The following is a 22,009-nucleotide window of genomic DNA, read 5'->3' on the forward strand; positions in this document are numbered from 1 at the left end:
AGCTACTCGCGACTCAGGGGAAGTACATTGCCAAGAAGCTTTCTTCTTGTTCTATCTAGTGGCTCAATAAGCTCTGAGGTTCATAGACTCCAAGACGTCATGATCAAAGGACAAGATACACTGAGATAGATGCAGCACTATCGGAACATTGAAGTTCCGAGTTAACTACTTGGCAAATATGTTGGCCAAGCATTTCTCACTATCTATTAGTAGAATATATAAGCCCAGTTTACATGCACCAACCGTCCAAACCACCGCCAACCAGGTTAAACTCAGAAACATCTTGATTTCTCCATTTCCATGAGCCCTTTACTGAGATTAGGCCAGTCTCTTAAAGGGAGATATAGCACATATAATATCATTAAACAGCTACACGAAAGTGCTTGGTTGGCAAGGCACGCTGTTCTTTTTCACCCTACATTATCAATTTTAGACTTATTCTGTCAACAGGAATGACATCGGAACACCTGTCCTAGTCAAGTGCACTCATCACTCCCAGATCACAAATGAGAGAGACGTTCTGAAAAAGTTTCAATCGCGAACAACTGGCCTTCGTCGCTTGATTGACGAGATAGAAGAACCAGCCCACCCACCTGCGATTGTACTCCAGCACTTGGATGATGATCTCTATAACGCCTGAGCTACCAGGACACTTTCGACTACCGAAATAAAATATATATCATGGCAGGTCCTTCAAGCTCTGGCGGTGCTTCATGAAGATGGCTATGTGCATACAGGTTTGAATTTACCAGCACCCTAACACTTCGCTTGCTAATCGTCCCGACAGATATCAAATTAGACAATGTGCTGGTCAATTATGGAGCACCAGCCATGATAACCGATTCACAGACGCCCGGCTTGCAGATCTAGGGAATACTGTTCATATTGAATCTAAATTTTGCCAAAACCGCGATCTTATCGGTGCTTCTGTTTGGCGGAGCCAGAGGCACAACTTGGTCTACAATGGGGGCCAGCAACTGATATTTGGTCATTCGGCACGCCGGTAATATGTCCTCCTGGATTCTACCCAGAAAGAATGCTAATATCATATTCTTTTGCCCAAGATCATTTCTTTGATATGGGGTAAAAGCTTCTTTATCTTCAAACCCAGTGTGGCCCCGGGCATGATGAGTACGAGTTACAGCTACTTGCCAAGTACCAAATCTACTTTGGTCCATATCCTCCATCATACGCCGACCTTGCGGATAATGAGACCTTGTCGATATTGTCGTATGTTATGGACAGCGTCTCTCCTGCAGATATGAAACCATTTGCGAATGCTAGTCAGAAGGAAATCCTAGCCGAGGATAAAGAGTTCATTTTGAAAATGATGAAACTTGATCCCCGTGACAGGCCGGCCGCAAAAGATCTTATCGAGGACAAATGGTTTAAAGGGAATTAAATTCTATGCTTGTCTTTACTTTACGTATCTAGTTTTGGCAGTGCAACAAAGCCGGGGGCGGAGTATATGCCTTGTTACATGTAGATGGCGGTTAAAAGCTCTACCCAATATAGGGTTTGTTGTTCTGTCTGTACCGGCGGAGTGATGCTTGAACCTTTTGTCCTTTATCGTTGGTGGCCTGTTCGTTACTTGGAGTGAAGCAGGGGGGGGGTTGATATCAAGGTTCTGGACATTGAGCTGAGACAAGTAGCTTCTTATAATCTTGTTCCACTGGTAATGCCATTGGCCCTGCAGGATTCCTGGGCCATTTGTAACCCTGACGGAGAAAAGCGCTTATGAAGAAATGGTAAACGAGCTTTTCGCATCTAAAAGGTATCCTCCAGTTGATGGTCTACTTGATGACACTGTGGTGCAAGGATCTTGGACAGAAGCATATAGTGATGTAGGGACGCTTATCCAAGATCAAGCTTGTCTTTCAGTGAGAGAGAACCTCTCCCATATGGCCATATCCTGGTGTAAAACAGCAATGAACAAGAAATGAATACATGGAGTCAACTCGCGCCCTTCATCACTGGCACGGCTAAGTTCTAAGTACATCATTCGGACTTCATCGAGCCCATCTCTCTCCCAGAACCACTTTTTTTTTTTGCATAACTTCCACTCGTATATTCCGTATCCGGTGCGGTGTTGGCAGTGGGGAGGACAAAGTCTCTGCCGGTGCGAAACCCCGGATTTGAAGGCCAAATTAAATCCGTTTACCGGATGTTTTACTCAACAGTTGGACGCTATTGTTATATAGTATCGGGGTTTAAGTAACCATCGCTCTGTAGAATCACGTCTGGAGACGAGTATTAAGTTGCTAGCTAAAGACTGGGGAAAAGATGGCTAATAACTTACATTTCTATGGAGAAAGAAACTGGTAGCTTGGCTCTAAACATTATTCGTGCCTGCAGGGCAGAGCAATTCTACGCATGACTCGTCTATCTGAGCTATTAAATAGAATGTAATATACAAAGAAAAACAATGGAAAAAGGTCAAGCCTCCGAAGCTATAAGTGAAAAGGTACGAGATTTACGCGATAAACACCTCGTTGATCCAGTGTTTCATAACGACCCAACCCTGATTAGAGCTGTCTCGAAACTCTCGGACAACGATGGCGGCATGACTATTGAGATGTTTCGTGATGTGGACCGGGTGCTTGCGGAATCCCACATCGTTCAGTGAGTCGATGATATCACACTGTGCCGGAGTCAATTCTAGCCGGGGAAAGGACGGCGAGTCGGAGGGAACATCAATCCTTGGTGGCACGGAGCTCAGTGCGGATTCAATATCTACCTCGTTTCCGGTTGACGGCTGCAATAATTCGATCTTATTTCCCGGTAGGTAGGCTGGCTCCCGTCGGAGGCTAATGTTTTGGAAAGCATCTTCGACATGATGTGCTCCCTGGACCCATAGGGGAAGCTGGTACTTCCGAACGAGCTCTCCCATGCTGTGTATCCGGATGCGCTTTTGGCTGCGGATGGTTTGGACTCCGGCATTGACTAAGAAGAACAAGAAGATCACGGGCACAAACACAACAATCAGGAATGACACCGGAAGATTGAGCCAAAACGATTTGCCATAGCCCCGCTCTCGAGTCGCCCTGGTCGTGGCCTCTTCCTCTGCCGGTGGCAGGACATGGTCCATGGAATTCACAATCACATTGTCATAACCTAGCGCATAATCGAAGTACGTATGCTTTGACCCGCGAAATGGGTCTTCTTTGGTGAGCGCAGAGGTGTAGAAGGCTACCGTACGGTCGTTCGTGATATTGGCGTAGACAGTGCGATGTCGGAATTTCTTGAGACCTTGAATGAAAATGCTTTCGGGATCAGCCAAGACACTCAGTAACGGGCGCTTCGTGTCGCGAAAAGAGTCCACCAAGAATAGCTGGCGACCCGAGTTGGATACCGTCCTCGCACCGAGTTCATTCCAGACAACATTTGTGAATCCTTTCCGTGGGATCCGGGCTCCAGCGTGTGGTGTTGCAAAAGTGGTGAAATTGACGGGGTCGAGCTTCTCCAGCCAGCCTCGTGCGTTGAGCAAACCGATCACATAGCGCGCAATCAGTCCCCCTAAGGAATATCCGATGATGCTGATTTTTCTCAGTTGCTGGCCCTGCTCGGCGAGTGAATTTATCGTCTGCTCGATCTCGTCCATCACGCGTTCGGCACCGAGCTCGATGCCATCATAGGTATAGTTGCCGCTGTTTGTCTTCGGGCAGAGTATATAAAGGCTTTCCCCGTGCTGGTCTCGTAGCGTGGAGGCAAGGCAGTCGAGGTGAGAAGGGTTTCCCCAAAGGCTAGGAAGTGTCAACGTGGTGTCACTCCGAAGGGGGGGTTATACTGTTCACCCGTGAACTAGGACGCATATATGATCTGCCTTTTGGCAAGCATCGGAGCTGTTCTCGGTCGGGGCGGTCATGAGCATTCCGTGTTCAACTATCACCTATGGACAGTGGTGATTGCCTGTGAACCAGGCGGGTAAAATTGGTTCTACATCGCGTTGTGAGGTATTTGCAAAGGGGGAAGAGATTCACGCATGAAGGATAAGCCAACGGATTTAACCGGCCCTTTAAATCCGACGTCTTGCCCTGGCGCCGCGCTCTCCCTCCAGAGTCCTGCCAATCCCACGACCGATGAATGGACTCTATATGCGGATTGAGCAATCTATGGGACCGGCCATGGCAACTGCCGAATATCTCATGCATAACGAGGCTCTCATCGGGAAGATTAACCTACATGATCGCCCTTGATATGGAGTTGTGGTGCGGGTCCGGAGATACATTAGCTCCCTTAAATCCGGACGGTAACGTCTTGGGAAGCAGAATAAGACGACCATATTAACCGCAACAGGGGCAGTGTTCATTGAGTACGGTTGGTTTTCCTTGGACCTGAGTCACCTGATAAGCAAGCTGAGCCTGCTCAATCTACTTAGTAGTCATAGTGCGAATGGATTCTCGCCGTGTTATCAATTATGCGGCTGGCATGGTAGTCATCATTTGAGGGTCACTAGCTTATATATATATAAAAATAGATGAACAGTCTATACTCCTTGAGCTATAAGCGAGTTCGATTCCAATAAAGAGATATACAGTTGTTGGTTACATACTAGAATACAGTACTGGTCACGGTAGACCAATTAAGTAGCGCAGGTTGTCAATAATATATATTCTGACTACCCAAGAAACTGAAAGTTTTGCCTCTTAATTAAAATGTACAATTAAAAGAGTATACAATTGTTGCTGTTGGACTAGATTGACAATTTACACTAATATTCAATCGATTCTACTAGTAGAAAAGGTCCTCAAGCTAAAATGGAATTAATTCTCAGGATGAATGTTTCGGGAAGAGTAGGAGAAATCGACCCTTTCCCGCGGTAAACTCGACGCCCCCCTTCCATGCAGATTTAGTCCCCAAGATGGTACACGTACCTCTCACGCTAAAACGAAGCTGCACAACTCCAGTAAGATGCAATCCTCGCGAGATCATGGCTATCGTTAACTACAATACTCCATGCTAATGGACACGCAGAGTACGGAACCTAGCCATTCCAGATTGTAACGAAGGAAGGTTTCGGGAAGGGTTGGTTTGTGGGCTCGATGCGTTTGGTCGGATGGACGAGCAACTACACAATATAATGTGTAGGCGCACGTCAGTCGGCAGGCACTGAGCCTTCCGGGAATCAGGGCTCCGAGAGAATCCAATCCACACTCTCGGAGGTGCCTGTCCGGCCGCATGCAAGGCCCTCTTGAGCTCCAGGCACTGGATCAGGAGCCTACCCATAATGTGCACGAGGGATATACTGGCCTCATTTTCAAAGGATATGAGATCATCCAACCCCGTAAGAGAGAAGAAATCTTGCTGATCTTCTCCGTCATGCATTGAGTCCCCCTCACCAACAATGCCACTGGTGCAGGCGAGATCGTTCTAGCCGCAGGTCACGATTTTGGCAATCTTCTCACCAGCGAGCTAACCAGCGATGGCACCCATGTGGGCGGTGAAAACATTGGAATTCTGACCTGGCTTGCTAATTGGGGAGAAGAATCTCCTCCAGGAGACCAGCACCAGTGGCGATGTGCCTAGCCGTGAACCCCGAAGATCTTGTTATTCTCGATGAGAGCGACAGGGATGAGGGCCGAGAGGGCCAGCGACGGTATTGCCATCCTCGAGCGGACCCAATGGGATTGATACGGCTATATCACGAACACCTGAGACGCTTGATTTGCCTCCCGAGAGTCCAGTTAGACTTCCCGGACTGCAGCCGATGTCCAACGTGCCCTCCGTAAACATGTCTCCTCTCATGCCGACAGGATGAGAGGGATGACATAAACCCAGAGCCCACGGCCTGTATAACCCAAACTAGCAGGTTGAACGGCCCGCAGGCGTTTGTTTCTAGAAGGATCGCTCCAAGAGCGACGGACATTACCGGATCGGTTCCCATTGTCTCCGATGTTCTCATTTAGTTAACCCGTTGCATATTAGTGAGCTGAAGTTCTCATACTAAGCTCCACATAGTCTTCTCAATCCAGCAGACGGCGGTTACTAGACTATCCGAACAACGAGTGGTAGGCGCACTGTGCCCCGGCAACACTAATTCCTGCATGCTAGACAGGGTATGTTTAATTAATCTGGACTTAGCGTGAACGAAGTGCCATATCTCTGGCCCTAGCAGGGATTGAGATGTACCGGGAAAAGTAGCACATAAGAATTACCGACGCTCCCGCTGGTCATGCCGTCGAATGATTCTGGAAGTATCCTGGAATCCTTGAATGTGTTGATGTTGGCGTTGTAGTTGGATGAAAGTCACAACAAAGTCTGACCCTCGGATCCAGGGCTATCGGGTTCGGCTCCCGAGCCGTCGCAGAGACAGCAGTAGGCTGAACACAAAAATCATACTTGGTAGACTCACCGGCTCTGGACGAGGGAGAAGGACCGCCCGCAAACCACGGGTCGGGTTCGGATAGGACGAAAACTCGCCCCACCGTCTCCCCGCAAACACGACGGCCCCCATATCGCGGGGTTTGGGGCTTCACGCTGCACGAATTAGAGAGGATACTTGACCAATTGCTAATCCCCCCAACGAGATTCGAAATGACGTGCCTCCACCCCCATACTGTTCTCCAGATCCTGGGTATAAGAAGGCTTAGCGTTCAGCTTGGCCGGGGAAAATGTGAATTGACCATTTCTCCACTCCCACCGTCAATATGGATCGACTATCTGAACGAAGTATGCCTAATGACACCATTGACGACATGCCGAATTACCCCCCGAAGACGGAGGAAGTATGGGAGGAGGTGACCCATGACGCCGTCTTTGGAGAAATCTCTGAGGAGGGTCCCAATTATCGTAATGTATGTATTTGCCAGGCTCACTGGTCTCAAACAATCGGCAACTGACCATTGGCTAGGTGGGCTTTTTCGGCACGGTCATTCTCATGATGAAAACCCAGATTGGCTTGGGTGTTTTGTCTATACCGACTGCTTTTGATACCCTAGGCATGGTTCCCGGTGTGGTTGTTTTATGTGCCATTGCTGCTATCACCACATGGTCTGCCTACGTGGTTGGCACGTTCAAGCTTCGCCATCGGGAGATATATGGAATTGACGATGCTGGAGCTTTAATGCTTGGTTCCACTGGGCGTGTCATTCTTGCCACCGCATTTTGTCTCTGTAGGTGCCTCGATCAAGGATGAATGGCAGTGACATACTGACTTGTATTATATATTACATATTCAATGCCGCCTCTGGTATACTCGGGATCTCGATCGGGTTCAATGCAGTCTCAACCCATGCCCTCTGCACGGCTGTGTTTGTGGTGATTGCGGCCATTGCAGGCTTCTTGTTTAGTAGTATTCGGACCCTGGGCAAGATCACTTGGCTCGCGTGGATCGGATTGCCGTGCATTCTTACTGCAAGTACGTCCGTCTTGTATATCCATTGCCAGTCAAACGCCCGCCAATTCGGATATCTAACCTCTCCTTAGTTTTAATTGTGACCGTCGCGGTTGGTGTCCAAGATCGCCCTGCGGCCGCACCGCCAGGTGTCTGGGTTTCCGACTTTAAAGTCGTTAACAATCCGAGCTTTACCAAAGGCATTACCGCCGTCTCCGCCATTGTTTTTGCATTCTCCGGCACACCGGGATTCTTTTCCATCGTCTCGGAAATGCGCGAACCTCGCCAGTTTACGAAAGCTGTGATGGCCTGCCAGGCCGGTGTAACTCTTATCTATATTATCATTGGTGTCGTGGTCTACTACTACTGTGGATCGTATGTCTCATCGCCAGCGCTCGGGTCGGCCGGTGGAACCGTCAAGCAGATCTCCTACGGATTCGCCTTGCCCGGGTTAATTGTTACATTGACAATTGTGTCTCATGTAAGACTGCACTGAACTATCCTCCTGTACTAAACTAACCCCTGAGACTTCATAAAGATTCCCGCAAAATACATCTTCCTCCACCTCCTCCGGGGCTCAAAACACCTGACCCGCAACACGCCGACGCACTGGATCTGCTGGCTGAGCTGTACCTTTGGTATTGCCGTCATTGCATATATCATTGCCAGTGTGATCCCTGTCTTCGACTCCCTGGTCTCCCTGATCGGTGCGCTACTGGGCCCACTCATGTGTTTCCAGACAATGGGTGGCATGTGGCTCTACGATAACTGGTCAAATACCGCCAGGACCAAGAAGTGGTATGCGATGGTCTGTTTCAGTATCTTCGTGATCGTTTCTGGAACCTTTCTCATGGTTGCCGGGACGTACGGGTCGGTGGTTGGGATTATTGATACGTACAACTCGAGTGGAGGTTCGGCTGCCTTCTCCTGTGCGGATAACTCGAACTCTGTGTGAACTCTCTGTTCATGCGTTGTATGGATATAGAATAGATATAGATTGATAGAAGGAAATATAGACTAAGGCAGGGCCCTGGTCACATCTCGGAGGAGAGAACAGGCTATACTACAGAGGATCGAGACGTGCGATACCGTACAAACCATTTCCCCAGAATAGTATTATATCAGACCATTACCGTCTACTTAGAAGATAACACAAAAATACTCATGGCTGACCGACAGATAAGGTTAGGAGTGGACCAAATCTCGGAAAGTCGGGTCAACCTGAATGATGTGGGGTATGGATGAAATGGCCTTCGGCTTTATGGCGCCTTTTCCCCATCCCCCGCAAGTGCTAAGCAACCCCAGAACTTATCCCTCCATACTACCCCCCGGAATCAGTGTCTCATGCACTATGACCGCCGAGAGTAAACCCGAGTCGCGCAAGGTCAGGCGGACTGCAAATGCGTAAGGAGCGATCCGATGTCTTTGAATTATTACCCTAGAGCTGACCTAGAGCGCCACAGCTGTGTTTCGTGCCGGCAGAGCAAAATTAAATGCTCGGGAACGGATCCGTGCAATAACTGTCAACGCCGCAAGGTGCGATGTGTCTTTACCGAGCCACCCAACAAGGTCGTCGTGACGGAGAGGTACGTTGACATTTTATTCAATGCGAGTCGCCCTGCTGATTCTTAGGCCAGTTATCTGCAGCAGTTACGGCGGGAGGCGCATGAAAAGTCTCATTCTCAGGGTATGAAGCGGTCTTCCGAGACTGCGTTTACGCCGGAAGTCGAAGCCGAAGGTATTAGATCACAAAACAACGAGACAATGATCCTCTGCTGAGCGCCACTGAATCGATCTAGAGGCTATAGCGTCCGAAGAGCCCGTTATCCACTCACCACCAAGAATTGATCATGCGCGCAGCATCTGGACCAGCCCGTTCACGTTGCCGTCCAAAACGATCAAAAATACTCACCGGAATAAGCGGAGCTGGAGTACGTACACCGTCTCATGGAAGTCGATATGGCACCAGGCCGGATTCCTGAAATCACGGCGGGAAGATGAATGAAGCATGCAGGAGACGGGATAGACTGGACTTTGGAACTAATAAATGAATGAGCGCTAACAGTGTCATCTAGTCTGGCTGGCTCCTTCATCCATGTGGTCATTCACGGCGCGACTCACGCTGATGATGACCGAGAAACTCAACCAGGAATCCCACAGTGCCCCCAATCTCATCGACCGAGACATCTATCTCTTGAACTGGCGGCCCGCAGCGCCGGAGGACCAGCCTGATATCCATGGACTACCCTCCCTGGACCATGCGCTCTACTTGCTGAACACAGTCATGTTCTACATGGGGCAAAATTACTTCCTGTTCGAAGAAAAGACCTTCCTCGGTCATCTCCACGAATTCTACTACGGAGATGCGGCTCAAAAGGCCATGGAATATAAACTGTGGTTTGTCCAGTTCCTCTTGGTGCTGGCATTCGGAAGTGCGTTCGTAGTACAGCCCACCAAAAACCCCAGGGAACCTCCGGGAGCAAAATACTTCTTACGCGCAATGTCTCTCATGCCGGAGCATTCAACCTTGTGGAAGGATAGTGTGCTAGCCATTGAGGTGCTGGGGCTCGCAGGACTGTACTTGTATTCTGTTGATCATCGAGAGTCCGCTCATGTATACGTAAGTGGGACACCCTGTGGCATCCCAACTGGTGGATCGGCTGACTGGTGCAGCTGGGCCAAGCCATACGGATTGCACAATTAGAGGGGATGCATACCCAGCTGCCAGAGGAGGAGTTGGGGATCGACACGGTGACCCGCTGCCACAACCTATGGTGGACTCTCTACCTGATGGACCGACATTTCTCGTCATCTCTGGGGCTACCGATGATTACCCAGGATAGTGATATCACGACTTTGATCGATCCACCAACAACCTCTTCGCGCAATGCAACGCTCAGTCTTCGGGTCCGACTATCTCAAATGCTTTCATTTATTCTTTCCTGTAAGCCGCGTTCCCGATAGATAGCTCTTCTTCTCGTATCGCTGACAGTTCCATCGAAGCAATCTACAAGACCGAGGAAACTCAACTCGGCATCTTCCTCGAGCAGACGAGGTCGATTCTCCATACCATGGCTGGCCTCGCTCAGGAGATTGAAAGTGCGGTGTCGATACAGCTCCAGAAGCCCCTCCACCGGGTTCCCAGGGAGACACGACTTATAATGTTAATATATCACCAGGTGTGCTTTGCGATATTTACTAAGCATTTTCATCATCATTGCTAATGCGGTTTACTCTCTAGTGTGTCATTGTTGCCACGCGCCCGTTGCTGCTGTCCGTTCTCAAAGAGCGGTTGGAGAAGTTAGGCCAGGGTGAAGAAGACTGGCAGAGCTTGCTGGTTGCCACAGAAGCTCTGATCGCGACCGGGATCAAGTCAGCTGCAAAGACACTGCAGCTACTGACCGATGAAGATGATCTTCTAGGTAAGTAGATAGCCATTTCATTAATTGTCCCTCATCGCTAAACCCTCAATAGAGGCATTCCTACCCTTTGACTTGGAATACACATATGGGGCCGCAATCCACCTGATGATGGCACATACCCTTTTCCCAGGAGCTGTGGAAGACTGTTCCCTCAACCAGGTGTACGCCATTCTGGACGGCATGATCTACAAAGGGAACCAGGTGGCGGCCGCACGGAAGGCTGAATTGACGCATCTCGAGTACCTCTTCCAGGAACTGGCCACGCGGATTGAGCGCTGTGGCCTTCAAACTCTCACTCTACCCAGCCTGCCGCAGGATGAGCATGCGGTTGAAAATCTCTCACAACACCCGGACAGTCAATTACTCCCGATACCTGAGCCAACTCTACCGACCGATGGGGACCCGGAACTCTTACCTTCGGAGCTCCGCCCGACAGCTAGTAACATGGAATGCCTGGATAGTCTGGGCATTTCATCCTACGAGTTCTTTTCCATTGTTGCGCAGATTGGACACCACGAGTCGTATAGTCTGCTAGATCCTAGAGAGACATAGAAAAGGCGCAACTATTGAATTGCCGAGCTATTAAGAATCCCCTGTAGTCGCCCACACCATGCGAGGTTCTCAGTCTCGGGTGGTGCCTTGTGCCGAGTGGTGCGGCCTCTTGCATCCGATGTACTTCTCTGGGGCTGCTAGAGATCGTATCCCCCCTATCAGAATACCTCAATACTGGAGGTACCCATTTTCATGTCTACTAGTCACTGGTGAATGGACTGAGAATAATTGGGCTAGACACAACCCCACGCTGTCCCCGGAACAGGACCCATTTTGATCGCCGACCCCAGAATCAGTGTCGGGAGTTGCATCCACCAATCTGTTTGCCCTAAGTTAGCTAGTTTTATCCACACCACCGAGGGCTCGGCTTCTGGGGCTTGGTGGGTCAGGAGACCCGAGCACATCCCGACGATGGAGGGCCAGAGTTGGAGCTGAACGCCGTCTCTGCACTCAGTGCTACGTTGTAGAGGGTGTCATAGGATCACCATGGTGAACTAGGTTTATCGCTATGGTGGAGACTCCAGTAATAGGTGAGAACATGGCAGCACGCTATGAACAGCACGTCTGCTGGATCGCTCAGTGTGAATATATTCTGAGAACCACTGATACATGGAACCTGTCACTGTGCTTTTCTCGCTCTTTCAAATAATACTACGATCATTACTAGTAGATAAAAGGCCTTTTTGACGAAACACAGCTTTCTTAATTCAGACAGCAAACGTCGTGAAACCCATAATATATAACCAAAGTCTATCGCAATATAAATCTATCCATGAATCGCAAACCAAATCCTCTATACAACATCAAACTCAACAGTACCCCAACCCTCAAAAGTACACTTCCAATGCCCCGCCTCCTCCATCGGCACGGCCTGCAAACAGCTCCCAGGCAGAATAACCTGCCCCGGCTGGAACTCAATATCATAAGCCGCCAAACGGTTCACCAACCACGCCACCGCCGAGATAGGGTTCCCCAGCACATTCGCCGTATTGCCATCCATGACCTCCTTATCATTAAACCGCAGCGTGCCCCTCGTGTCCCTCAAGGTCAGCTCAGTCAGCTTCCTCGGCGTACCACCCAGAATAACAGCCCCAGTGGACCCATTATCGGCCAGGGTGTCTGCCAGCCCAATCTCCCAGTTCTGCACCCGGGAGTCGATGATCTCGATCGCGGGGATAGCGTAGTCAATGGCATTCATGACATCGGCGACAGTGACATTCGGGCCCTTGAGTGGTCCGCGCAGCACGAACGCCGGCTCCAGTTCCACGTACGGTTTGATGTAGTCCTTGCGCCGGATGGTCGTGCTTTCGTAGACGAAGGTGCTGGCAAGCAGGAAACCGTAGTCCGGGTGGTCGAGCCCGAACGCGTCTTGCATTACTTTGGCGATGTTGCCCAGCTTGTACCCTACCAGACGGTCGCCGTTCTGCACCGCGTGCTCCGTGCTGATCTGTTGGACCTTGAACCCGTCTTCGGCGTCCAGCGTCGGCCATGTCTTGCTCGGCGGCTGGATTGGGGTTTGGTTTGCCCGCGCGGTGCGCAGGGCCAGAGAGACTTCTTGGAGTTCGTTTTGTTGGGCTGGCATTTTGTGGTTGATCCGGGGGTGGTGTGGTATTATCAATAGAGGAAGGAATTAGCCAGGTTTTGTTTTCGAGTGGTCGTGAAACCTCCCTCCAATGCACGCAGATGAGTAAAACAGACTGATCTATGAATATTCATTGGGTAGATGCGCACGCGCAGATAAGTATATATACTATTCTCTCTGCATGTATGTATACAGCGAAGCGAACGAGTCATTCGGATCGGCCTCGGGTCGAGATCGGATCCACCCGGCTACTGATCCTATCTCGGGTTCTGAACCCGACGAAACAACCCACGCTCGGTGGACGTGGAGATCCCTTTCGTCAACTGCTACGGTCAAGTGATGCATGTCGACTTGCCTTGCATCTAATCTCTGGGGTCTTGGGCTTTGGGGAACTTTTTACCATTTGTGGTTAAATCGTGTATGGTGAATGGCATAGCTTTAGTTCTATGGAGGGCGTTCCGGAGGACAAGGGTGTGTAGATCTATGTGAGAAGAGGGTGAGTTTTTGATTTCTGAATTGTAGATATATATTCTATTCGGTGTACGGGGGTGTAGCTTAGAAATGGGATAGCAAAGCCAAGTATAGCGGTCTTGTCATCTATTTCAATCTCGGTATATTAAAGAATGTGCGAAAGTGTAGGAACTGCGAAAAGGAGAAAGGAGCGAGACCTTGAATTAAAGTGACTACGTACATTCTACTAGAAGAGGCACCAATGGCGGAGAGTCGTGATACAAGTAAGTTTATACAAAGACTCTTATCAATCAACGCGGGGTTTCGCAAACGCCCAACGAAGAAAAGATGCAGGAAGCAAACACCTTGTGGTGCGGACACATGGTCTAAAGAATATTCGAGTGTTACAATTATACTGGCTCAGTACCACCTAGGCAATATGCTATGGGGGCAGCAACAAGAAAGAAGCCCTGTGCAAGCCATCCCATCTTATAATAGAGGATGAAGAACTAGGAGAAATACGCTCCATAGCTCAAAATTGTGCTAATGCGGGAAGATGGATTATATCTGAAATGAACCACTGAATTTTATCAAATATCTAATGACTGCAGAACACAAACCAAAGAAAAAATCCGCAGAAGGACCATGCCGCTAACATACAAATTGCTAAAACAAACCCAATAAGTCTAAAGCCCAGAAATCATCATGTACATCTCAGCAACCTGAACATTTACTCGATTTCAATGATCTCCTCCAGCATCGACTCCAGGAAGGCCTTCTGTTCCTTCAAGAACTGCCGGATATCAGCAATATCGAATGGCCGCTTGGCCGTAACACGGCGGCGCTCCTCCTTCTGCTTGAGGCGGAGACGCTCCTCCAACAGCTCAAGACGGTACTCTGTGTATTGAGTGTAGAGCTCCGAGAGGTTACTGATGCCACGCACACCGACCAAAACAGTCTCATCGCGGACCAGGGGATTCTTGGGGCGGAAGCAAGTGACCATGCTAATCCGCTCACGGCCGCCCAATGCCTTCAACGCCTGATGCTCGATATACCGGCCCTGCAGAACGACCGCGGTGCCCTTCAAATGTAGTTAGTACCGGACTAAGAAAAGACTGGATAGATTGCTATCACTTACCGTTGCGGGGCCCCGGACTTTCATAATGTCGCCCGAAGGTGTGCGCAAGGCCGTTTCACCACCAACCATGCCAGTGCAGTCGGAGAGCATGGTCACACACACAAAGGGGAAGCTGTCATAATGCCAGGCAACTGCGGGCAGCTCATCGGTGGATGAGACCTGTTGTTCCGGCACAACCTGGGTGGGGTTGCTGTTGACGGAGATGTTAATGTTGGCGATCTCAAAGTCAACAGAAGGGATGAGGTCGATGCCGGCCACCTCGGAGATGCGGCGGAGAACTTCGGGGTTGTTCCATGCGTCGTAGGTGAAAGGGGCGCGGCTGCAAAAGTTAGCAAAAAGCCGCTAACATCTCTAAGAATCAGGAGAACGTACGCTGGGCCCATGCCGCGGACCATGTGCTTGTTAAAGGTCGAAGAGTACTGGCAGTCCGCCAAGACCTCGTCGCTGAAGATCTCTGCCCTCATCTGTCTAATGGCCTCCTCGTTGAAGAGAGAGAAAGGCTCCGACCCGGCGTGAGGAGAAATGCCCTGCCCTTCCAGGCCGATCTCCTCCATAGTGTAGATGCGCTTCGGGGGTTGGAAGTTGAGGTGCTTGCTTGGATCGAAGGTATCCTTCTGAGGGATCCGAGCCCCGTCAATGAGGGACTGCGGGAGCGTGCTGGAAGGCCGTGTGGCCTTCCTGGTGGCCGGCCCGATAACGACGGGGGGCTCTGGGGCGAGGAGTGCTGCAGGTGCCATTGCTGTGTGGATGGAAGGGACGTTGAATTGCTTTTGATGCAAGTGGTTATATTGTTGAATGATGCTGTTTTGTTGAACTAATTTGTGTTGGATCACCGCACCCTTATATGCATGTCCTCTGGCATCGGCAGACTTGGTTCACACCACCAGGTTCGAATCGAAAAGGTCACGAGCCACTCGGCTCGGAGATCGGATGAGGGCATTCAGACTATCCTAAACTGGTACCATTTTCCACGACAAAGCTTGGTAGTTCTAGCGACCCGAGTGCCAAGCTTTCTAGAAACTCGGATGTGCAAGTGACCCTAGCCCTGCGGACATCAGCCAGTTTCCTGATTGATTGCCCTTGACTTCAAGGATCGGGTTCTGTTTCCGAGGACCCAAGCAGCGATAGCCAACCGCCCCGCCTCCCACAGGACAAATAAGGAGTCCTGGCTAGTAGTATCAGCTCGGCTCGGGATTTGCATACCTCCTTCGGCTCGGGTTCAGTGTATAATGGACGCCCCACCCCCAGGGGGGCCTATCATGTTAGGACAAACTGGGGTGTTGGCCCCCATGGGGACTCGAAACTATAGACCTCTTCCGAGTTTGAAACAAGTAGCACTTCGGCCCGCATTGAATGCAATACTTCCCCATGGGGTCGTCCTCACGACATGTTCGCATACTGGTCACGGTGGGGCTTGCCGAACCCTGCATCCGATTCTTCTGCAGACAAAAGTCAACCCCGAGTCTTACTAAGAGCTGAATTGATGGCTTGGTTACTGAAAAAGCCTCACCTGAACCTTTCCGACATAACATATCCCGTGTACCCCGTCCCCCATGCTCGACACTAGCTAGAGGTGGAGCAGCCCACTTCGCATTCAAGAGACCCATTATATCAGCCGAAGCTCAAGCTTCAACTAAAATCTGGTCGGATATGTTATGCGGGACGCTGTACGAGAAGGTGTCCTCATCGGCTTGCACAACCCCCAAGTGCAACCGGCAGGCTCTACCATTAGGTAATTTAGGTGTTTGCGGCCGAGTCTTCAAACAGCTTTCTACATGGTTGTACCATACTATTCACCATCACAAGGACCCCTGTTAACAACTTTATTATCTAGTACAATTTGAGTTGCGCGTTTTAGGTCTTTATACCATGTGATGAACAGCATTGCCGTATGTGATATCCCCAACCCTCGTTCCAATCTCCAGGATGGATTACTCGTTGTAGCAGACTTCCATCAGGTATCAATGGCAGATATTATGGCGTAGAATATCAGCCCACAGTAGTATTGAACTTCGCATCATCAGCTACTACTCCTCCCTCTACCTTTGCCAGTTTCCGGTCCTTCCTCACTTGGCTACATGCCGATCCTGTAATACTACGATCACCTGGCTCCAGTCTTTCTATCCGCCCTTCGTATGGTCAATCTCAGTCTTGGCACCCACGGTAGGTTCTCGCGAAGGACAACATAATATTCGGGGATTTCGTACAGTAATTTTCGAAATTGCTCTGACCCCCACCGCCAAGAACTTAGCGTCATTATATTATTGAGTCATTTCCAGCCAGCAATTTGGCAGGAATAGCAGCCCAGCTCTCAGTCCGGCAACCCTCCAATGTCTTTCGTAGAGTGGCATAACCTAACCGTTGTAACCTAGCCATAACCTAACCTAACCGGGGTCGGTTAGGTTAAGGTATAAAAGTGTTTAACCGCGGTTAACCTAGTTCTGCCTGATAAGGCTATAAGGCACCAGGCTAAGCCTATCCAGGGAGGCGGTCTACTAGGGCTATCCTCTGCCAGTTATATTTTTAATAGCCCTGGCCTACCGCTTGTCTAAATAGGCTTAGTTGGCCGCCTCAGGCAGAACTAGGTTAACCGGCGGTTAACCACGGACAGTACAATATATATATAACCTAGCCATAACCTAGCGGTTAGGTATAACTGAACCTAACCTAACCTGGCCAAACGCCAGTCTAGTCTTTTGTCTCATCGCTATTTTGTGTGGCCCATATCATCACGTGGCATGCAGCAAGTTTCCTGGAGTGTCCGTTGACAAAGGAGAATTCCATCATCGCCCTCTCCACACGGTATATGACAATTCCGTTTTAGACATTGGATTCACGTACACTGCCATTTCTGATAGACTTTGCAAGATATCCATGGCGCAAAATACTACTTCTGCCCAGTTGCTCTCATGCTCGGATAGCCCTTTGTCAATAACTGGTAATATTATGGGGATTGTAACACTGGCATACGCGATCATTATCACCCTACTCTACTCTTGTTATCAGCTAGCAAATTCCACTTCTGACTTGCGTCGCTACACTGACAGCGCCAAGGATGAGCTTGAGTCCATGAAATCAGCAGGAGACAGGTTAAAACCGTATATTGACGGGCTCCCAAAGCATTTGATATGGAGAGTAGCCTCAGCTGTCATTGAGGCTGAAACATTTTACGCGGAATCTCATCGCGATCTGGCATCCTTTGGCTATGAAAGTTCGTCACTAGGAGTAAAAAGTGTCTATAGGAGTCTGTTCGTCGCAAGGAAGAATAAGCTGGCTGGGAGACAAGGAAAGGCTACACAAAAGAGAATATACTTGGAGGGAATCTATAATGCCGTTATACAAAGGTCAGTACTAGTCGTAATGGACGTTGTTCTGCCACTTTTATGATCATAGTACGCTAACATCTGCTATTATATACAGTACCATCTTGGACGAAATCAGGCTTTTGAATCAACGCCAGTCTGAACTATCTCAATATCAAAGAGATTTCCTTGGGAAGGCTATAGAGGGCCTCGGTCTGCCTTGCCCAGATATCACAACAAGAGAGGAGGAAGCAGACAGCTTTCTCAACAATCCCAGGACATTTGATATCCTCAATGAATACCTATGTCCACAAACAAAGCGGGGCCCCCCTGGTCCACGAGAGCCTCATATCTGCTCAAACATGGGCAAGGTAGAAGACAGCATAGATATTACGCTGGATGGGAATTGACTTGCCCTGTGATATCAAAGGGGTACACGTGATTCTTGAAATCGGTCTCAGTACTGTGTTTACTCTTTTAAGTGCTATATTGTCATGACAGATATTTCTCAATATAAAATCAATTAATATCAGTTTTAGAAAATTATTAACTAACTTTCTGAAGTCTAGAAACTGATATTATCACAGATATATTATCTGATATAAGATTTTTATAGAAATATTTCCAATATAATTTCTCTCTAAGTTTCGACTGCACGAAAAGTCTTTAAGGAAATTCAGAGATAAGAATTAGATCTTGTTCTATATCTTCTAATACTATTCTATTATTGAGCTTAATTTTCTATTTAATCTAATAGTAAATATAGATTGATATTTTCTTATTATAGACCCGTCCCTCTTCCCAATCACCAAATTATAGAAGTAGAAGCTTATCTGTTTTTAAGACACTCAGTTGAGAAGCAGAGTAACTATCAGAATTTGTAGAGTTAGAGTTGATAAGACTAAGATAGGAAGATAAGGAGGAGATATAACCGAAGTTTCCAGGGGTTGGTGTGTATTCTGGCGATATATTCTATTGCCACGGCTTGTCTGGTATATACCATCATCATAATTAGGGCTAAACAAGTTGGACAAGTTGGATCTTATCTCTTCCAGTAATACGGGCTCCTGTGATTAGCAATATTTGGTCAACGCTCGCCTTATATACCCTATACTGCCACAGCAGCTGTTGTTTGCCGGCAAACAACAGCTGCGGGCGAAGAACGGACGTTTGATAGATGCAACTGTTCACAGTTATCTTATTTTGTCATATCAAACAATAGAAAATGTACTGTGCGTGTACTGACGGCGATGCATGGCAAAGCAGAGATATGTTAGATTTCTGAAGGACGCCACATGGCTTATCCGCCCAGGGACCACGGGAGACCTCCCTACGGGGCCCAATTATGTAGCTCAATATACTTTGAACGGAGAGGCAATCGATGGATATCGAACAAAGGCAGAGGATCACATAGCTGATCTGGTCCCCGCTTCTGGACTGCAGCAGCAGCGGTTGGTCTTGTCTTCAGGTACAGTCCAGAACGGAATCTTTACTACCCAGGTTCCACCTAAGGGTAGCAATCCCGTTTTTCCCGATGCATCCATCGTGTGAGTGTCTCATCCTTCGTCGGGAGCTTTTGCCGAAGCCGAAAAATGCGAGAGGCACTAATGGAAGAATGGGCTACCCCGCGACGAATGTTAGGTATACATGTTGACCTCGGAGACAGGTATATATATACGATATCTTGTTCAGAAGTTTATGGCTACATCGACCTGGTCTACTCTTAATTCAAACAGCACTTGCCCTTTGTACATCTCCCTGCCATAAATATCTTTCCAACTTCTCACCTTTCGCGTCACCTATTAGCATTGCTCCTATTCAGGCGGACTGATACCGAGAATTTTCCGAACAACCCCTATTGCCTCCCCTCCATTAGTATCCACCTAGCATACTTCATTGGATGTCAAGCCAGCCGCACAAAAGCCTACGACAATTCAATTGGTCTTGGTTCGTCTTCGGATCTTACAATGCACCCTACCATTACTCTCCAAGGCGCTGCTCGGGCTTCTCGTATCCGAGCTATTGGCCAGAACTTTGTCACTCGTATGGACTCCCCAGTGGCTTAACCTCGCTTACGCTAACTGAAAATGTCTGCTCAGGCTCGGTTGGCCACCCCTCTCGGTCTCCCTCCATGTCACCCGCCAGCAGCTCTTATGACTCTTTCGTCGCCTACCGCTCTAGGGCCTACCAACATGGTCCGCTTCACCAGGCACCCCTTATGCGAGGACTCGTGAATCCGGGCTCTGCTACTTCCGAGGGGTCCACCAAGTCAAGCGGAGGATGTCTTGACCATGGGGATGTCTCCTCACTGACTCACCACCTTCCATGGACAGAAGCCGAAATCGACGCCATTGAGTCTGGTGGCGCTAGCCTCCTCCGTTAATATGTTGTCCTTTTGCCTAGACAGCAGCCCCTCATGTTGAACCACAGATAGTTGGGTGTGATTTGGACATATCAAAGCTCTGAGTGTCCATTCACCTCGGTTTCGAATGGGAATTTTCAGTGAGGCTTCACTTTTCAAAGCCCACTACACTATACAACAGCGTCAGCATGAAGGGCATGGGGTCCAGGTGGTTTCCTGTTTTAATTCCTTTCTTTTGTCCAAGGAGGTGTGTTGTCTTCGTCATGTATCTGCACAGCCAGGCGTTGGTGGTTCGTAGTTCTCTCGGTTAGCATTATCATTGTTTTTGAGAAGGCGTCATGCGAATCCATATTCTAAGAAACAGGCAAAGAATGTATAAAAAGTATAAATAACAATGGCCAGTCATGTATCAAAATTAGGACAACCATCTTCATTCTCTGGTAGAAGTTCATGCTGTGAATCCCGAATTTTGTGCACAAATTGAGAGTTTTGAGTGTCTCGTCAATCCCGCTGCACGTACACAGATTGCACAATACCCATATACCCGAAATCTTAGCATAGTGAAGGGTGCTTTAGAACCTCACACACTGATATGCAATCGCTTTGAGTATCATTGAGTTATTATCTCCTTTTTCGGGTACCACGCATATGAGAGAGCGCGTCTAAGAGAAGTCTCGGTTCAAGTAATAGTCGACGATGGGGAGCGCAAGAAACTGATGAAGAGTAGGCAAGATATAAACAGAGAGAGTATATAAAAATACTCAACTCTCACTGTGGGGGAAGTGAGTGACCTTTGAAGCAATGTGCAAGACACATATCATTCATGCTCTATCGCGTAATTGAATTCTCGAACTAGGCACAACCCTACTGCATATGAAAGTAAATATAGAACATCATAGTACTATCAATATTCGTAATTGGGCATGCCCGTTCCTACTCTCGTCTCCCTCACTTTCCTTCACCAGGACCTCTCCACGAATAAGAATACTTTTTAGTAAATTACTTACAACTTCAATATATCACTGTAGAGCAGTGCAGCTAGTTTGATTAAGTAGTTAATTTACTCCACATACACAACTATGCCACTTTTCATTTTACCGAAAAGAGACTATCTCAACCTGGGAATGGGTTTTATCCTCACCATATATTCTTGAATTCGAGAAACTCTGGAGACAAGTATATCACTTCAGAGAACAATTCACATTGGTGCTGGTTCACAATATAAATATTGACTTTCAGTTACTATGCCTATGTAAGTCCTCATCTAATTCCAACCCTTCAAAATCCGCATTTTCAAACCCAGTCCCATCCTTGTCCCAAGTCCCAACGTCTCAAACAAACATATATCCAGAATGAAGCTGCTCTGTTTCCTTACCTTTCTCCTCTCATCCGTTCCTCTGGCTTCTAGTCTCCCAGTTGAGGGCGTCGAGGACCTTCGTACCGCAGGGGAGAAAGATGATACGATCACCCCGGGAGATACCAACCAAGATAACGCACCTTCTGCACATCTGAACAACGGATTCGGTTACTATTATTGCCGTCCCCAAGGCTGTCGTGCTAAATAGCAGTATCAAGAGCTTTCGCCATTAGCAGGACCGTTGCGAGGTGAGAACGATAAAGATTTTTGCCACGATGGAGCTCTGACGCTCGATAGTGGTATTTCGAACGTTGTGGTTCTCCATGGCTATTAGGAGGTGCTAACTTGTTTTCGATTGGTTCTCATCTGCTGTGTAGCTACTTATTTCTATTTGCCATCTCAAGTTTGTCTATGTCTAGTAATGTTCACACATTCTTATCATAGTTCAAGAGATCTACTGCGTGTAGTGTTCCACGACCACTAGACGTGCAATTATCGTTATATTTGGATC

General features: G+C 48.5%; 6 protein-coding genes across 6 annotated transcripts; 3 read left to right on the forward strand and 3 right to left on the reverse strand.

Moving 5' to 3' along the window:
• Positions 1-2,473: 2,473 nt before the first annotated feature.
• Positions 2,474-3,865, reverse strand: ABOM_003318 (lipase ROG1 family protein; the record flags this gene model as incomplete). Its single annotated transcript, XM_022530448.1, has 2 exons — positions 2,474-3,743; positions 3,795-3,865. The coding sequence occupies 2 exons, from the start codon at positions 3,863-3,865 to the stop codon at positions 2,474-2,476; spliced, it is 1,341 nt and encodes a 446-aa protein (XP_022391576.1).
• Positions 3,866-6,647: 2,782 nt separating this feature from the next.
• ABOM_003319 (putative amino acid transporter (Mtr)) lies at positions 6,648-8,288 on the forward strand (the record flags this gene model as incomplete). Its single annotated transcript, XM_022530449.1, has 5 exons — positions 6,648-6,794; positions 6,851-7,112; positions 7,223-7,357; positions 7,426-7,814; positions 7,872-8,288. 5 exons carry the CDS (start codon positions 6,648-6,650, stop codon positions 8,286-8,288), a joined length of 1,350 nt encoding a protein of 449 aa, XP_022391577.1.
• Positions 8,289-8,684: 396 nt separating this feature from the next.
• Positions 8,685-11,307, forward strand: ABOM_003320 (Zn(II)2Cys6 transcription factor; the record flags this gene model as incomplete). The annotated part of the gene is made up of 9 exons (XM_022530450.1): positions 8,685-8,737; positions 8,797-8,919; positions 8,971-9,071; positions 9,133-9,264; positions 9,409-9,953; positions 10,007-10,277; positions 10,337-10,512; positions 10,575-10,755; positions 10,808-11,307. The coding sequence occupies 9 exons, from the start codon at positions 8,685-8,687 to the stop codon at positions 11,305-11,307; spliced, it is 2,082 nt and encodes a 693-aa protein (XP_022391502.1).
• A 793-nt stretch (positions 11,308-12,100) lies between these two features.
• ABOM_003321 (2-keto-4-pentenoate hydratase) lies at positions 12,101-12,889 on the reverse strand (the record flags this gene model as incomplete). Its single annotated transcript, XM_022530451.1, has 1 exon — positions 12,101-12,889. The coding sequence occupies one exon, from the start codon at positions 12,887-12,889 to the stop codon at positions 12,101-12,103; it is 789 nt and encodes a 262-aa protein (XP_022391501.1).
• Positions 12,890-14,069: 1,180 nt separating this feature from the next.
• On the reverse strand, positions 14,070-15,214 carry ABOM_003322 (uncharacterized protein; the record flags this gene model as incomplete). Its single annotated transcript, XM_022530452.1, has 3 exons — positions 14,070-14,420; positions 14,478-14,796; positions 14,850-15,214. The coding sequence occupies 3 exons, from the start codon at positions 15,212-15,214 to the stop codon at positions 14,070-14,072; spliced, it is 1,035 nt and encodes a 344-aa protein (XP_022391500.1).
• A 4,532-nt stretch (positions 15,215-19,746) lies between these two features.
• ABOM_003323 (ribosomal protein S36 family protein) lies at positions 19,747-20,162 on the forward strand (the record flags this gene model as incomplete). The annotated part of the gene is made up of 2 exons (XM_022530453.1): positions 19,747-19,822; positions 19,879-20,162. 2 exons carry the CDS (start codon positions 19,747-19,749, stop codon positions 20,160-20,162), a joined length of 360 nt encoding a protein of 119 aa, XP_022391499.1.
• Between the last annotated feature and the right edge of the window lie 1,847 nt (positions 20,163-22,009).

Source organism: Aspergillus bombycis (assembly GCF_001792695.1).
Source record: "Aspergillus bombycis strain NRRL26010 chromosome Unknown contig00020, whole genome shotgun sequence".
Classification (NCBI taxonomy): Eukaryota; Fungi; Ascomycota; class Eurotiomycetes; order Eurotiales; family Aspergillaceae; genus Aspergillus; species Aspergillus bombycis.